The 17,354-nt window shown below is 50.6% G+C and overlaps 1 protein-coding gene across 1 annotated transcript; it reads left to right on the forward strand.

Annotated features, from left to right (window-relative positions):
• The first annotated feature begins 8,687 nt into the window (after positions 1-8,687).
• Positions 8,688-16,231, forward strand: DDX39B (DEAD-box helicase 39B). Its single transcript, XM_015422525.1, has 9 exons — positions 8,688-8,976; positions 9,110-9,237; positions 9,675-9,933; positions 11,094-11,212; positions 13,012-13,143; positions 14,002-14,111; positions 14,360-14,504; positions 14,824-14,971; positions 15,400-16,231. The coding sequence occupies exons 1-9, from the start codon at positions 8,766-8,768 to the stop codon at positions 15,414-15,416; spliced, it is 1,269 nt and encodes a 422-aa protein (XP_015278011.1). The 5' UTR covers positions 8,688-8,765; the 3' UTR covers positions 15,417-16,231.
• The last annotated feature ends 1,123 nt before the right edge of the window (positions 16,232-17,354 follow it).

Below are 17,354 nucleotides of genomic sequence, written 5' to 3' on the forward strand. Positions count from 1 at the left end.
CCCCCCACCCCTAGGGACCCCTGTTCCATGCCCAGATGGAAAAAAACCCCTCCAGGATCTCCAGCCAAACCCAGATGGAAAAAAAACCCTCCAGGATCTCCGGCCAAACCGGCCTGGAGAAGAATTGCTTCTTGACCCCAAAGTGGTGATCAGCATTTCCCTGGGTGTCTTCAGTTAAACTGTTAAAGCTGGTATTGAGAAAGACCCTTTTCTGCTTGAAACCATGGAAAACTACTGCCAGTCCATGTATACAATGCTGATATAGGTGGACCAATGGCCTGACTTGATATAAGGCAGTGGCATAAGTGTATATCTGTTGCAGATGTACACTCCAACCCGAGACGTTGTCTTTAAAACAAACAAAAAACCCTATACCCTGAACACTCTCCCTTGCCCCAGTTTGGTGTAGTGGTTAGGAGCGTGGACTTTAATCTGGGAGAAATGGGTTTGATTCACCACTCCTTCACGTGCAGCTGCTGGTGTGACCTTGGGTCAGTCATGGCTCTCTCAGAGCTGTTCTCTCACCAGCAGTTCTCTCAGAGCTCTCTCAGCCCCACCTACTTCACAGGGTGTCTGTTGTGAGGAGGGAAAGGGATTGTAAGCCCCCCTGAGACTCCTTTGGGTAGTGAAAGGTGGGGTATAAATAGGGTTGCCAGGTCTGGAGACTTTGGGGGTGGATCCCGGAAAGGGTGGGGTTTGGGGAGGGAGCATGGTACAATGCCATACAGTCCACCCAGGTACTGAGATAGCAGTTTTCATATGTGTGTACTTCTGAATAGATTACTTTCGCTTTCTCCAGGCAGGGAAATAGGGGGAAAGGTAGTCATCCTTTTAGGAACTGCTATAATTTCAGGATAGAATTCATAAATAGGCAAGGAGAAAAGAAAAATAAAATCAACGTAAATGATCCTTAATTACGGTATATCTTTATGCTACATGTATTTATGTAACTTTCCCCCATATTTCATTGCACTTTGTCTTCCACGTACGCTACTTCCTTACTGGACCACTAACTCTACTACCTAGCACTGTTTTGGAATGACCTTGCTTCCCCCACCCCCCCTTCTAGGCTCTTGGCTCACAAGGAAACCTGTCTGCTGAGGTGGAGGCCCAGACGCGCAAGAAACTGCAGGCCATGCAAGGAGGACAAGCCCGGGGCAAAGATCGAGTCCTGCGCCAACTTCTCACCCACGTTTGGGATGTACAGCCTCAGCTACACGCCAACTACCGCTTTGCTATCTAGGAAACTCACTGACTCGCCCTGCAGTTACTGCTTGGTTGCCTGGGACACCTCACTGGCCTACATCTCCCACCATCCTCTCACTATGGCAAATCTCCTCAACCCTAGAGATTGAATTTGACAGGCCTCCCCAGAATATCAGCCCCCAATTATCTGTCTATGGGTCAAACTAGATGTTATACTGTCCTCACGGTGACCATGAGAATGCCACCACTATTTTTAAGTCATTTAAAATGCTGACGTGTGGTGGCCTGAGGCACTCTTATTTATCTATTTATTTGGTTTATATCCCATTCTCCACTGGGATACAGGCCTGAGGCACTCTTATTTATTTTTTTGATTTATATCCTGTCCTCCCCTGGGATACAGGCCTGAGGGTGGTTACAACCTGGAGGCTGGCAACCCTAGGTATAAATCCAGACTCTTCCTCCTCCCCCTCCGTCTTCTTCAAATCTGCACCTAAGTACCTGTCTCTGCCCAGCTAGTTCTGTACTCCCCAACTCTAGCTGATTTTAGAGAGGTTCCCGTAGCTGATTCCTAGCAAATTGGGTCTATTCCTTTCCATATCACCGTTCTGCACTTCTGTGTCTGCGGCACTACTCCACCCCATGGCATGAAGAGGTGTGACTAGGAAATCGCGTGGTTCCAGGTGTGCCCCTTGTTTCCTGCTGGTGTGTCTACGTGTCCTGAAAACGTGGCTCTCTGTTTGCTCAGCTTCAGCAGTACCCTGATATTTTTGCTTAATCTTTGCTTCTGTCCCAGCTTTGTTGATCTACAACTGGATGTTCAAACAGGCATATCTGATCATGATGAATAAAGTTACATATGGTTAACATGGCGGGAAAGTGATGATTATACAACTGTGGGGCCGGACTGTTGGATTCTCCGGGATATTAGTGCAGTCCAGTAATTAAAGGGTGGAGCCGGTAGCCAAGACTTGTGCTTGTATGGATGCCAATGGTTTTTTAGTAAGAAAGGATAGTACATGTTTTGCTGGTTTTTATGGAAGAAGCTTAAGTTGAAAGGTGCAGAAACTGGTTTTATGTTGGATAGGAAGGAGCTGAACCTCAAAGGCTACAAATTAGTAGTGCTGACATATTTTTCACACAGGGACAGTTTCATTGTGCAATGCTCTGGAGAGGCAGCATAAAAAATGTCCTAAATAAATAAACAACAGTTGCCTGAAGAGGCACATATTCACACCCAGGGTCCCTGTCAGTTAAGAAGATGGTATTCTTGTGGCTGGTGGAGATGCCAGGATGCCAGATTCAGCTAGACCAGTGGTACTTGCTCTGGAAGGGGGGGATCACAGAGAGCCATATTAGCAATCAGTCACCATCCACCAAAACAGCCATACTTGCTTCAGTCCTTGGCATGAGGCCTGCACCTCAGGGAGGCTCCCAGCAGTCCTTGGCATGAGGCCTGCACCTCAGGGAGGCTTCCAGCTTTTCCATTCCTCTGGCAGCAGCTGTGTGCAGATGGAAGCCAAATGTCAGCCTCAGTCTCCACTGGGCAAAGGCCCTGCCTGCTTTCCTGAAAAACAGTTTGGCGAGAACAGGGGTACACTGCTATAGAGTCCACCTTCCAAAACATCCATTTTCTCCAGAGGAACTGATCTCTGTAGCCTGGAGATGAGCTGTTATTCCAGGGGATCCCCAGGTTCCACCTGGAGGCTGGCATCCCTAGAGGGGAGGGACCTCAGCAGGGTATAATGCCATAAAGTCCGCCTTCCAACGTGGTGGTTTCCTCCAGATGAACTGATCTCTGTTGCCTGAAGATCAGTTATAATCCCAGGAGATCTCCAGCTACCAACTGGAGGCTGGCAACCCTAAAGCACAATCTGCCACCCACCCATAGCAACCACCTCACTGAATGACTCCAACAAACACTCACTAACCAAGCTTCTGGGAAAGAGGGTTTTTAAAAAATAAAGTTACCCCAGATACCTGCTTGGGATTGATTACAATTTCCCCTCCAGAATAGGCAAGGTTCAATTCTGAGTCCAAACATGGCAGGAAAAGCCTAGTCCCTTCTCCCTACTGAGAAAAATTATCCACTATTAAGAAGTCCAAATGCAAAAGAAGTCACCCCGAGGGCTTAGAAAGGCCACAGGGGGCAAAAACCCTGGCAAAACAGGGAAAGACAGAATGAACCCATGGCCTCTAAAGCCCACAGGTCATGACAGGAGGCTAATTATCTGGCCAACAGGTTGAAATCCCGGGGCTATCAGCCCATGTGTGATTTAGGGCTTCTTTTAGGACTTCTGTGCTTGCTTGATGATGGTCATGGTATGAGGACACGAGGCATTTGTCTGGTTTTAACAGCTCAAGGGCATTTTATGTTTGGCACAGATCTAACTTCCGTGGCGGTGAATCTCTTCAAGAATCACAGGACTGTGTGACTACAAACATGCAGTTACCATCTAAAGTGCAGCGGTATGGAAGTACTACCATTACTGCTGTTCAGCGGCATCAGAAGTGAGCTTGCACACGAAAGCTTATACCGTGAATAAAACTTTGTTGGTCTTAAAGGAGCCACTGGACTCAGACTTTGTTCTGCCACTTCAGACCAACAAGGCTACCCCACCTGATGCTATTCAGTGTGACATCATCATCAAGCTATGCCCCAGAAGTGTCAACGTTTGGGAGGCTGGGGATTTGCCAACCCTGAGGGCTGAGGTAACCAAATGTGTTTTAAATTGCCATTGAGTTAACTGTGCACATTAAGCTTGCACTGGAATAAATGGACCTTAAAGGTGCTTACCTTTCAAAGTGCTGGCTTGTGCTCTTAGCATTAATAAAGCACATTCCTGTGTTCAAAGTGCGTCACATACATGATCTCAGTCATCTTCAAAATAATTCTGTAACTACCCTCATGTTGTTATCACTGTATGTACAGAGGGAGCTGAGAGAACCATGGCTTGAGGTTTGAATGAGGAACACAGCTTTGTGAGGCTGCAAAAGGCATCACATAATGGGGAAACTGTTACTGCCCCTGCTCCAACAGCAGCATGCTGAAGAAATTTAGGTTAAAGGTTTACAATATATCCCTACCAGAGAAACCTTACCTGCTATTCTTGTCATGTTTAGCCACTATTAAAGACACAGGCGCAGGGCTGGTACAAAAGCTGGCAACCTAAAAATATAAAGGACTCCTTTGGCACCTTAAGATAAATAGGTTTATTGTTGCCTAGAGGCTGCCTCATCAGATACATGAATGGGTTCTTCAGGCAGTTACAGGGAATAATTTGTAAAAAAAGAGATGCCAAAGGTCCTGAAATTCACACAGATGTACAGGCACATGCAAACTTCCCTAAGTGGGGATAAAAGCAACAGGGCAAGAGAGCAATTCTCAGTAGGAAAACTGTGCAAGGGGTGTTAAATAGTCCGTCTTCCCATCAGCAGCGGTTTCTCCTTGCAAATCACAGTTTTATAACAAACAAAGTCTTCAAGACCGAAATGTTCCAAACTGCTGAAGGGACTTGTGCAGAAGATTCCCCTTGGGTTGCCACATTTTTTCCTAGCGGGCCTCCTGTGCCTTTTTAACAGCCGCCTGATGTACAGAAACGCAGCAGGCGTACGTTGCCCTGTGCACAGAATGCAGGGGGAAACCGCACCTCATGGATTTCGGCCTATAACGCCGCTGTTCAGAGACCATGGCCCGTATGGAAACCAATCTGTCAAGGCTACGTATTACTGCCGCAAAATTATTTGAAAGCGGCCTATCCTAGGCCTGAGAGACGCCTAGTCGCTGCCAGCAGGGTGTCTATTGCAACCGCCTCCCCCAAATATCCGCTACACGCCGGAGTTCCGACCTTTGCGAGGCCGAGTTGAATCCAGAGGTGGTTCTTGTTTTGTTTTTAATTAGCTTCTTCAGCAGATCTCTTTGATACTCTTATTTTATTCTAATCAGGCTCTGGTATAGGCAGGCGGTCCCAGAAGCCCGCGGGGTCCTCACGGCGGAGCCGTTTTCCGACCTCCGGCCCGCCCCTCCCACCCGGAAGCTGCGCGCTTTCTGCTGTGGCCGTCGCTTGGAGTAGTCGCGTGGCCCCTCCCCCTTGCAGAAGGTAAGATGCTCGCTCGTAATCGTCTCCCTATCCGCAGTTTCTTCAGCCATCCGCCCCGTGAACGGGGATATATAAATTCTATAAGCGATTCCCTCTCCGATGGTTAGTGTATGGGAGGGTCATTCCCCCGTCCGGGTGCTCCAAAATCGACTTGGAAGAGGGGGTGGGGGCCTCCCCGCCGTTGTAGCTCTGAGTAATGGGAGCCAAGATGGCGCCCGGCTCTTTGTGGGCTGCTTCGCCCCCTTGCTTTGTTCGTAATCCAGGAACATCGACGTTGTTCGGCTTTCTGGGCCTTCCGTAGGCGGCTGTTTAGGGAGAGCTAACGCTCGCTTTCCCCTTTAGCCAGAAAGGGGTGGCGAAGCCAGAAACTTAGAGGGGTCGTTACCGGGGGCTACGTGCCCTCCCATCTTTCCAGCAGAGCGACCTCGAATACATAACGAAATTGGGGGCAGAGGGGCGATCACTTAGGGAGGGAGGTGTGGTGGAGCTCTTGCAGCCTCTGGGAGGGGAAGATGGAGCTGCAAAGGCATCGTGTACATCGCTTTTAGTGGGGAATCACGCGATGCAGGGGTTTGCACCGTCTGTCTGAATGGCGTTTCGAGTTCATGCCTTGGAAGGGTATTTTTGCATCCTTCCCCGCAACTTAGATGGAAAGCTAAGTTGGATGTGTGTCATGATGGGGATCTGGGGACTGTCGGGTCTGTTGGAATGGACACATGCAGCGCAATGAATGGTAGGCCGAAGTAGGTGTGACTGTTAATTTTCAGGTAAAATGTTCTCCGGGGTCTGTGGGTGTATGTGAACGATGCCTGTCTGTTTTTCTTGGAAGACAAATCCTTTCACACACTTGAGTTTTCAATAATCCTCGCACTATACTCCCTAAAACTAAAGGGATTAGAGTAGCTAACTTGCGTAGTGGAGTGATGTTCCTTGAGGAGTGGGTGGGATTATATAGGTAAGAAGGAAAAGCTGCTCCTGAATCGGCCTGGGAAGGTACTAGGAGTTGCGGATGAGGAGTCCTTTGTTGACCTCCCTGCTGTATTCTGATTTTTGTTCTTGGGAGGGGAGAGCGATGTGGAAGGAGTTTGGAATCAGTGTTTCTGAACTGCTGCTTGCTGCCTTCCATCCCACCCCTCTTGACCAACATCCTGTAAGAAATTGGGTATGGGAGCCATCTCAGAAACAGGGAGGTCTTGGTGATAGACGTGGAATGCAATTTAGTGCTACTCGACCCCTCGTTATTTTCCCTTGCTGTGAAGCAGTTTGATTTCCTAGTCTGCTGCTGTTTGCTGAGACCCATGGTGTATTACAAACCGTAGAGAATGGAGTAAAACGTTATATTGCATACAATGCAATAAAACTGCCTGAAACTTTCACAGGTATCAGAGTCCAACACACCCTTGTTTCCTTCATGAAAAATTTTCCTGCTGTTGATTGGATGCATTAAGCAGGGAGTTGGGGTCATCTGCATGGATAGGGAAGTGAGAAATCTGGCTCTGTTTCACTAAGTCCTGTCCCCCTCCAACCCTCAGTTTCCTTAGTTTTGAGGTGTTTGCTTAGATTGGAGTGGTGGTGCTTCTCTAGACCTTCATGGGTTGTGAAGAGCCAAGAAGAAGAGGAGGAGATTGGATTTATACCCCGCCCTTCACTACCCAAAGGTGTCTCAGAGCGGCTTACAAGCTCCTTTCCCTTCCCCCCTCCCCACAACAGACACCCTGTGAAGTAGGTGGGGCTGAAAGAGCTCTGACAGAAACTGCTCTTTTTCAAGAACAGCTGCGCCAGAACTTAGCGTTTTTTTGGGGGGTGGGTGGGAATAATCAGCCAGCGATTTTGTACACTTGCAGATTTAAGCCTTCCCCCATCATGTTGCCTGTTTGGAGCTTGTGCATAACTCTTGGTCCCTCTGCAGGCTTCTGTGGGATTTAAGCTATGCAAGGATGCTGGTGTCCTGCTTTTTTTCCTATTTAAACAGTGGGCGCAAGGATGTGATTCTGCCAAGATGTGGTACACATAGGGTGGATAGAGAAAAGGGAGGGGGGAAACACCCCAACAGAATTGAATCAAGTACCTGAAAGCAGTGCTCCCTCTAAGCTGTGGAGTCTTGTGAGCAAAAATTCTACTTTGTGAGCTGCTGGCATTAAAGTTGCGAGCGAGCCATTTGGCTACTGCATAAATCAGTTTGCTCTGGAGCCCTCCTTCCTGAGCAAAGACAAAAGTGTGTGAGCCGGAGGCTAAAAAACTGTGAGCTAGCTCACACTAAGCTTAGACGGAACACTGCCTGAAAGGTAAGTTAGAAAGCAAAAGCAGGGCCAAAATCAAAAATAAAATACAAACTAGTTGTACATAAAAAGACATGTATTTATTACAAAGACATTTAAAAGCATCTCGGGGCCCAACATGAGCCTCAAAATAAAGTAAAAAGTAACGTGTGTCCAAGAGAAAACAATAGTGACCTAACACATTTCGAGACAATTGGGCCTTCCTCAGAGGTCAAACAATAGAAGGTACAAATAGGCTCTTGTTACAATCAAAAGACAATACACAAGTAGATATGGGACCAAAAGAAGACTGTTCAAAAAGAAATCAAAACGCACAAGAAAAATTCTTTATGTGAGGCCTCCTAGGATCTAGCCTTGTGTCAAACAAAGATGCACACGAGTTGCATGATATTGCTATTGTGTGCCTTCCCCAGTTTTGGTCCAAAAAGTCTAGGTGTGAAGTGTTGGCTCTGATAAGGTGCCAATTGCGTTGAAATGTGTTAGGTCGCTATTGTTTTCTCTTGGACACATGTTACTTTTTACTTTATTTTGAGGCTCATGTTGGGCCCTGAGATGCTTTTAAATGTTTGTAATAAATACATGTATTTTACGTAGGGTGGAAAGGTTTTTTCCGCACATTATCCATGCTGTGCTTGTGTTAATGGAAGCAGACAGTGATGGGTTATTTCACATTTCTCTAATCACAGTGGCTACTAGCCATCCACTGCTCCTTCTAGTGTCTCTTTATATCAATTGTTGGGCAGCACGGGGGGGGGATACTGTTGCATTCATCCTGTGAATGGGCTCCCTAGAGGCAGCTGAATGCTGGTTTGAAGGACCTTTGGTCTCATCCAGCATCCCTCTTCTTCTTATGTTGGCCATAGTTCTTAACATGTTAATGCTCCTTAACAAGTGATGCATGCCTTTTAAGGAGTGCTATATGAAGTGAAGTTATCCTCTCAGTTTTCTTTGAGTAAGACGTCCTGTCTGTGATGGGCTCAAACACTTCTGCATGAAGGCAGAAAGATTCTCTCCTGGTGCTTTTTCACTGCAGGAGAAAGAGCTTTCCCCCCTCTTTTTACTGTCTATTTAATATACCCTGGTTTGATTTCTTTTGAATCAGGAGAGTTCGTCCCCCCTTCCCCTTGAGTCTCATTTCCACACCACTCTTCTCAGTTCGTCAAGAGAGGCATCGATCACCATGACCGAGAATGACGTTGACAACGAGCTCTTGGATTACGAGGACGATGAGGTTGAAAATCAGGCAGCGGGAGACGGGGTGGACGTCCCGTCCAAGAAGGACGTCAAGGGCTCCTATGTCTCCATCCACAGTTCTGGGTTTCGCGATTTTTTGCTGAAGCCAGAGCTGCTGCGTGCCATTGTTGACTGTGGCTTTGAGCACCCCTCAGAAGGTAAAAGCTCATAGGTCTGTGGAAGATGATACTTTAAGAAGCTATTGGGGAGGGAGCTTGAATGCAAGGGCTGGGGGGGGTGTCCCTGCAGCAGTGGCGAAGATGCTGACTTCGTTTCCATTCTCAAACGCAGTACAACACGAGTGCATCCCGCAGGCCATCCTGGGCATGGACGTCCTCTGCCAGGCCAAGTCGGGCATGGGCAAGACCGCCGTCTTTGTTCTCGCTACACTACAGCAGCTGGAGCCGGTCACGGGACAGGTAGGTCCGGGAAGGGAACAGCTACCTGGCAGGAGCAGAATCAGCATGAAAAGTGGCCGAGGGAAGCGAACTTGGGGGAGGGAGTCAGTGGGAGTCCCAGTGTACGAATGAAGGAAAGGGCTCAGCCTGTTTCCGTGACAATTAACAATACCGTAATATCACATCCTTCCCACTTTTTTTTTTTGGCTCGTTCAGTGCCTGGTTTGCCATCGGGCTGTTTCTCTATCCTGGCTGCCAGACTTTGTGCAATGAGTTCAGGTTTTTGCCTGATGCAGTTTGCCAGTTTGGCATAGTGGGGGTAGCCTCATAGAAAAAGTGTTGCTTTTTTCTCTATCTCATTCTTCCCCCTCTTTGTTATGAATTGCATCTGGCCGTCGCCCTCCCCGGGATGGGATGGGTCTGGTCAGTGCTGGGAGCTGAAGCGGTCTTGTAAGGAGCTGCTTCCCCTTCTTGTTCAGCTGAATGGTCCTGTTCGGCTGCCTCATTCTTCCCTTTTTGCTTGCCCCGCCCAGGTGTCTGTGTTCTTTGGAGGCCTGTCCATCAAGAAGGACGAGGAGGTGCTGAAGAAGAACTGCCCCCACATTGTGGTGGGGACCCCGGGCCGCATCCTGGCCTTGGCCCGCAACAAGAGCCTCAACCTCAAGCACATCAAGCATTTCATCCTGGACGAATGCGACAAGATGCTCGAACAGCTCGGTGAGTTGGGGCCGAGAGCCCGGCCCTTGAGAGGCAGGCAGAGGTGTGGAGGGCAGCTGAGAGCTGGCCTCTCGGGAGGCGGCGTTCCATGGGCAAAATGGCCGGTGGCAGCTTTTTCCGGACAGGTGGGGCAGCTTCAGTTTTCTGTACTGCTGGAATGTCCCTTTGTGTTTGGGAGTTCGCTCTCTCCTTTCTTGGCAGGGTGGTGCTTTTGGTTCACACCACCGGGAGATTAGCTTTTGGAAGGTGCTGCTGCTGTTTCTGGGAGTCTGTCCTTTTCAGCCTCACTAAGGAGAATGATGCAGGCTAGACCAGCCAGACTTTCTTTAATGGAATGTCCCTTTGTGTTTGGGAGTTCGGTCTCTCCTTTCTTGGCTGGGTGGTGCTTTTGGTTCCCCACCACCGGGAGACTAGCTTTTGGAAGGTGCTGCTGTTGTTTCTGGGAGTCTGTCCTTTCCAGCCTCACTAAGGAGAATGATGCAGGCTAGACCAGCCAGCCTTTCTTAAAGTGGTCCAGGCCCCCCCAAAAAAGCTCCGTAACAGGGTTGTGCATTCTTTGGAACTCAAAATTGCTGCATCAGGCCACACAAAGTACTCCTTGCTCTCATCACGGATTAGATACAGTTATGGGTAGCTGATGAAGAGACAGCTGTGACTCTCAAAAGCTGATGCCCTAGAAATCTTGTTGGCTTCTAAAGTTCTGCTGGGATGAGTCTTACGCTTCTAGCTACAGTACAGCTCTTCCAGCTGGGATTAAGACATAAGAACATAAGAGACGCCAATGTTGGATCAGGCCAAAGGCCCATCCAGTCCAACACTCTGTGTCACACAGTGGCCAGAAATACCAGTGCCATCAGGTGACACTGAGAGGGTATCGCAGCGTTCTTGTTGACTTTGCCTTTTGGAGCAGAAGTGACCCTTCTCCACCCTTCCCCTCCCCAGTAGGCAGGGCCATGCTGGAGGAAGCCCTCTTTGAAGCATGTTCCCATAAGAGACAGTTGTGGGGTACAGTCATATATGCTTTAAAGAATAGTCTCGGCTGCTGTTTCTGCCTACCGCTCCCAATGACTTTGTTTATGGAGGCAAAGCCTGGGAGTAGGAAAGAAGAGAAGATCCTTTTGAGTTCTGATCTCTTTGTCCTTTTCTTCCCCCCTTTACAGATATGCGCCGGGATGTCCAGGAGATCTTCCGCATGACCCTGCACGAAAAGCAGGTCATGATGTTCAGTGCCACTCTCAGCAAGGAAATCCGCCCCGTGTGCCGCAAATTCATGCAAGACGTAATTAAATCCCTTCTACCTTCTTTATCCACCTGGCCAGCCGGCCAGCCTCCCTCCCTCCCCATCCAGGGAAGGAGCAGGGGCGTGGAGCATAGGACGCCACCCTTGTCTACAGTGCACCGGGCCGCATCGCTGCTGCCCGTTGCCTCCCCCGATCCCTTTCAGGCACTCGTAGGGCACACACTTTCCGGAAGATCATTCGGGTGACACTAGCCAGCCATACCCACACACACGAACGACAGGCCTCTCCCGATAGGGCTGGAGAGTGCTCAGACCGTAACCTGGGTCTGCCCAGCCGGCACGCTTAGCTTAGAGATCGTCCACACTGTTGCGGGGGGATCCATCCCAGAAGGATCCTCTGGTGCCTTCCACACCTGGCAGGCGGCGCAGAATTCACCGCGCCTCTCCTGCCATCCTGTTTCCCTGAACTCCCTCTGCGTGGATCCATCTACCCGGTGGCACCGTGTTCCGAAGATCCCGGCCCCCACAACACGCATGTTCAGAAGATCCTGGCCCACGCGCCCCCAGGCAGATGTAGCTCTCGTTTCCTCACCGCCACGCACTCATCAGGTGCACGCACTTGGCCGCCCGCACGTACACGTTCCTGCCCTTGTTGCCCTCCCCGCCCACCCTGGCTGGCACTCCGGAGACCTGCGGCGAAGGACTCCTCGCGAGAGATCCGAGAGAGCGGCAGCAGCCAGTGGAGCAGATGCCTGGCGATCCGGAGGAGAAGTTTTATCCTTTTTTTCTTCTGAACTGGCAAAAACAATTTCGTTTTCTTTCTGAGCTTGTTATCCCTTTCTTTTCCCGCCACCCTCCTCGGGGAAAGGGATTGTTTTTAATGACAGGGCCCCCAATGTGGGAGGGGAAGCTGCCAGCTCACGCGATAGGGAAAGGTGGTTGTCGTCACTTTGTGTAACGTGGGTGTAGGAATATGCCCAGTTAGTCAAATGGTGAGACTTTGGGGTTACCTGGAGGCAGGAGTTCCTGGGAAGAGGAGGCCTGATCAGAAGCAGCGGCTTTCGTTTGCTTGGGTGGGCGGGGTCAGGAGAGGCCGTTTCCTTTCTGCTCCCCCCCCCCCATGTCTTTTGAGGCAGTCAGACACCAGAGACCAGGTCACTAGGCAGTTAACCTGGGAGCCCAGTGCATGCTGGGGGATGTGGTGTGGGGAAGGTGTTGTGGGACTCTGGAGGAGTCCCAGTGCTTGTTGGGAAGGTCAGAGGGAGAGTATAGTTAAGGTGGCTGGAGCTTTCGTATAGACAACCGGTCTGTTTCTTCTGTGAGTGTTTTGGTATGTTGAGTCCAGGTTGGGCAAAAAAAAAAGGAAGGCAGTGAGGAAGGTGGGGGGACCCAAGTTTCCCTGTTAGGCTTTGTGGGAGAAGATGTCTCCCGTGTTTTTAAAACTCATAGCCTGGCCTTCAGACTGGCTGATAGGTTAGCCCTGGGCAAAGAGGGGAAGACTTGACCATTGGCGGCATTGGCCCTTTATCCCAGCGTGCTTTGCCTGAGGAGGTCTTAGCTGAATGGGAAGAGCACTGCTTCCCGGGATGCCTTGCATGAAAGCTCTTGGCTGTTTGACTCGAGAGGCGAATGGGGTAGGCCATCTCTGCTTTTCCTCTTTTTCTGAAGGGCTCTAAGATCGGGGGGGTGGGGGTGGATGTGTGCGTATTGTAGGGCAAGGGGTGCGTTTGCAAGCGAGTGAGAGACGCTCCTGTGCGCGCTTGTGCTGCTTTGTCCCCCTCCCTCCGAGCCCAGGTCAGCTCTGTCCTGGTCTAACCGGCCCTGGGTTTGCTCCTCAGCCCATGGAGATCTTCGTGGACGACGAGACCAAGCTGACGCTGCACGGGCTGCAGCAGTACTATGTCAAATTGAAAGACAACGAGAAGAACCGCAAGCTCTTTGACCTGCTCGATGTGCTGGAATTCAACCAGGTGCCTCCGCGGGAGTAGACACCCGTTGCTTCAGGGACCCGGGGGGGGGGGGCGTTGCAACTGGAGGTGTAGAACAGATTTCGCTGGAACTGGGCAGCCTTTTCTTTTCTGCTGCTCTGAAAACCAGAAGGTTAATTTGGTTGAATGTAGGGAGGGGGAAAAGGTGGCATTAACTCTCTAGAGGCCTTTTTAAGCTGGCACAAAATGGCAAATTGGTGTCTTCTTTGTGGCTTCTCCCATCAACCACAAGGGTGTGAACTGTAAAATAAAGCAGGGCACAACCCCACCAGTGCCAGTTGCTGTAGAGGTAGTTGGGGGGGGGGAGTGGGTTAGGATCTAGATAAGCGGTCCCTGCATTTCAAATGATTTGGAAAGAACTGAGTGGGTCCACTCCTATTGAAAAGCGGCCTTTTTGCCGGGGCGGCCGGTTGACCTACCCAGTTGGCGACGGCTGCCAGTTTCAGTGGGTCTTGAAGGGTGCAGAAGTGTTCACGGCTACTGGCTTGGAGAGATGGCACTGGGTAGACTTGTGTGATCATGGCTATCATACAGTTCTGTGACTTAGAGTTTTAAGAAGTGACGCCACGTCTGATCACCAGTGGAAGCAGCAAGCAGGAGGGCCCGTGAATTTCTTAAGCGTTGTGACTGGGCTTCCTGGTTAGAGCCCAAAAGGGCGGAGGTGAAGCTTGACCAGCACCTGAACTGCCTGCACAGAGTGGCCTTGGGAGTTGCTCTTGATGTCTGCTCGTGATCCTCTCGGAGAAGGACTGCGCAGGAGAGGGGCATCCTCAGGCATAACACCCAGAGGCTCCCCAAGCTGTTGCGTGGATGTGACCGTCCGTTCCCTTCCCCATCCAGGTGGTGATCTTTGTGAAGTCCGTGCAGCGCTGCATAGCATTGGCTCAGCTTCTGGTGGAGCAGAACTTCCCGGCCATTGCCATACACAGGGGGATGCCCCAGGAGGAGAGGTGAGGAAAAGCCCCAAGCCGGGACCTGGAGCAGGCGGTTCACTGAGGGGGGCTCACTTGCTGTGATGAGTTTGCTCAGACTAGAGTCTCTGACTCCTTCAGTGATGCTTCTCGAAGCCCTGAGCGATGGCCCCCCCGCAGTAGCCTCTTGGCTGTCCCTTAAGCGGAGGTTGGTGCTTTTGCCAGATGGTGAAGGCACTCCATCGTGAGCAAAGGATGTTGTCTTAAACTCTTCCCGGGTCTTGCAGGTTGTCACGTTACCAACAGTTCAAGGATTTCCAGCGCCGTATCTTGGTGGCCACCAATCTCTTTGGCCGTGGCATGGACATTGAGCGAGTCAACATTGCCTTCAACTACGACATGCCGGAGGATTCGGATACCTACCTGCACCGGGTGAGTGAGGCAGGCAAGCCGGAGAACGGGCTCCAGAGTTGGGGGTCGAGTTGGGTGAGGAGAAGGGGGCAGAGACCCCCGTGTTGCGCTGATGAGTTTGCTTCAGACTAGAGTCTCTGAGATGTTCTGATGTCTCTTTCAAGCCCTGAGCAGCAACGTTCTGGCCTTGGTGGGTTTGGATGTGTCCCAGCGTCTTAGCAGTCGTCTGAGGCGGAGCAGGAATTTTGAAGCCCTGTCCCCCTTCGTGGGGGCTCAGAGCCAGGATGGCAGGGGAAAGTACCCGGTCCCATCTCCGTTTTTCTTTGCGGATGCTCCGCAGGTGGCTCGTGCCGGGCGCTTCGGCACAAAGGGCCTGGCCATCACTTTTGTGTCGGATGAGAACGATGCCAAGATCCTGAACGAAGTGCAGGACCGCTTTGAGGTGAACATCAGTGAGCTGCCCGATGAGATCGACATCTCTTCTTACAGTGAGTTGCGGCAGTGTGAATTTTTGGGACAGTGAAAGAGTGGATGTGCAGCAATGGTGGGCTTGAGTCGGAAAGCCAGGCCTGGGGCAGCGGCGGGGGAGGGATAGCTGGCTAAGTAAGCAGGATTGTCTTCAGCTTTGGGTGGATTTGCAAAGCGAACCATGGAAGAATACCGCAAACAGCCTGCTGGTGTAGTGAGAAATGTTACTTGCAGAAGGGGGAGGAGTGAACCCTGTGCAGGGGAGGAGGAGGTATTTGTGAATTTCCTGCATTGTGCAGGGGGTTGGACTAGATGACCCTGGAGGTCCCTTCCAGCTCTGTGACTCTTAAGGTCTGAGGTGTGGTGGGGAAGGATGCTCAGAACCCCCCAAAACATCTATAATAACCCCCAAGCATGCCCCACTTAACTCATTTGTGTCTCCTTACAGTTGAACAGACCCGATAAAGGGGACCTTTCCTCTTCTACATCAACCTTGGTTTTAATCCCTGACCTCTTCCGCTTTCCTGAAAACTCCACGTTTAATTTCACTTGACGGAGCACGAAGTGGCTTTGACCATCCGGAGATCACCCGTTCGCACCACTCCGACGAGGGGGACAGAAGAGCCACTGTCAGTAAGCTGTGTGTAGTGCCCGGAGGCCTGAGGGGAGAGCCTGCTGGGCGGGAGTCCCATTGCCCGGCTGGCCACCAACGAGAGAAGGTCTCGGTGCCTCTCCAGGGGTGCCCCCCCACCTCCTCCTCCAGACGGATATCTCCACTATCTACCAGCAGGATGTTGGGACTCCACCAGTTACTACATAGCAGAACAACACCACAGTTAACGTCGCTTCACTTTGTCCTTACGTCGGCATTACGCAGAGATCTGCCTCCATGACGGGAAGCACAAAAGGGGATGAGTTCTGGCAGGGGTGCTCTGTGAATCCCCTGGCATCGAGAATCACATTATTATTTTCTAGAAAAAAAACCCCTCTTGGGAGGGGGGAAAAACTAAAAATATGACTCTTCTTTTGTATGCCCATTCATGCTGTTTTTAAGACTGTTTTGTGTTTTCCTGTATGTGCGTGCCCCGTTTTTTTTTTTATATAAAGAAATGTGTCTGCATGTAAAAATTAACCCCCTATCCTAGGTGGTGTATCTTGGCGGGTAAGCTAGTAGTGAAAGACTGACATATTAGCTGTGGCTCGTTCTATTCCCCCTTGATTCTCCCCCATCCACCTTTTTTTTTGTAATAAAGAAGCCCAGATCTTATGGGTATCTAATTAAACTAGTCTTGTGAATAACCTGCTGCTGGCATAGCTTTGTTCTTTGGGATGGAGCTTTCTCCTGGTCACGTTGGGTTACGACCGGGGTGTCAAACTCATTTGTTATGAGGGCCAGATTTGACATAAATGGGCCAGGTCATGTGTGCCATAAAGTGTAATGCAAGATACCAGAGATATAAACTGTATAAAGGCCACAGGCAAACCCAATTAATGATTATTATTTTTTAACTCAAAACAGAAACATGCCTCAAAGACAAATCAGTTTTGATATATTGACTTTCTGAGATCTTCCAGGGGGAAAAAAATGTAAAGTCTTCAGGATGCAGCCAAAAAATTCCCCAGCTTAATCAGAGCTCCTCGTGCTATCTGTCTTCCTGACTACCTATCTATCCATTTTGCAGCTGAACAAGCAAGCTGTTTCTCCTCTAGATGAGGGGAGAGAGACAAAACCTTGTCGTCCCCGGCACCCCCTGCGTAGCTGCCGTGTCCACCCCATCCATCCGAGATCTGGCAAGGAACCAGGTGGCCCAGCTGACTACATTAAGATCAAGCACCCTAGAATGGAGCTGCATGTCGTGGAGGCCAATTGGGGCCCCAGGGCTCGTTGCATCTGCTCCTTGTGCACACCACAGGGGCCCTCCCCCAAGCCATTTGGGTCAACCGCTGCTGAAACGAAGTCCCTGCCAGTGACCCCCCGCGAGGAACCTCTCCGGCTCTCCCAGTTCCCTCACCATCAAACCCTCCCCCCTGCTGTTAGCCACATCCTGCCGCTGTGACCCGGCTCCTGGCCTCCGCAGTGACTCCTCTGTTCCCTGCCACCAGCTCACAAAAAGGATGAGCCTGCCCAGTGGTCCCAACTGCCGCTTCTCACCTGCGCTCCTAGCAGCCCCCTGAAAGAAAGCTGCCAGCCGCAGGACCAATAAGGCCTGCGAGACTACGGAGCACACAGCAATCCTGGCCTCCTCACTTTCCATTGGGCTCCCCCACCCCACCAGTCTACCACAGTCAGCAGTGTGTGTGTGTGTCCCCAGCTTGCGGTAGCTGCTTCCACACCCCAGCCTCACTACCCCAGCGGCCGGTGCCACAGTTCAGGCTGCTGCAGCCAGTTCAAACTGGTCCGCG

This window comes from Gekko japonicus, unplaced genomic scaffold (genome assembly GCF_001447785.1).
Source record: "Gekko japonicus isolate JY-2015 unplaced genomic scaffold, Gekko_japonicus_V1.1 scaffold1152, whole genome shotgun sequence".
NCBI lineage: Eukaryota > Metazoa > Chordata > Lepidosauria > Squamata > Gekkonidae > Gekko > Gekko japonicus.

Excerpts from the sequence above, each read along its gene's own strand:
- DDX39B (XM_015422525.1), top strand. The coding sequence starts at position 8,766 with ATGACCGAGAATGACGTTGACAACGAGCTCTTGGATTACGAGGACGAT. Across the intron at positions 9,934-11,093 it reads CAAGATGCTCGAACAGCTCG|ATATGCGCCGGGATGTCCAG; the intron begins GTGAGTTGGGGC and ends CCCCCTTTACAG. Across the intron at positions 11,213-13,011 it reads GCCGCAAATTCATGCAAGAC|CCCATGGAGATCTTCGTGGA; the intron begins GTAATTAAATCC and ends TTTGCTCCTCAG.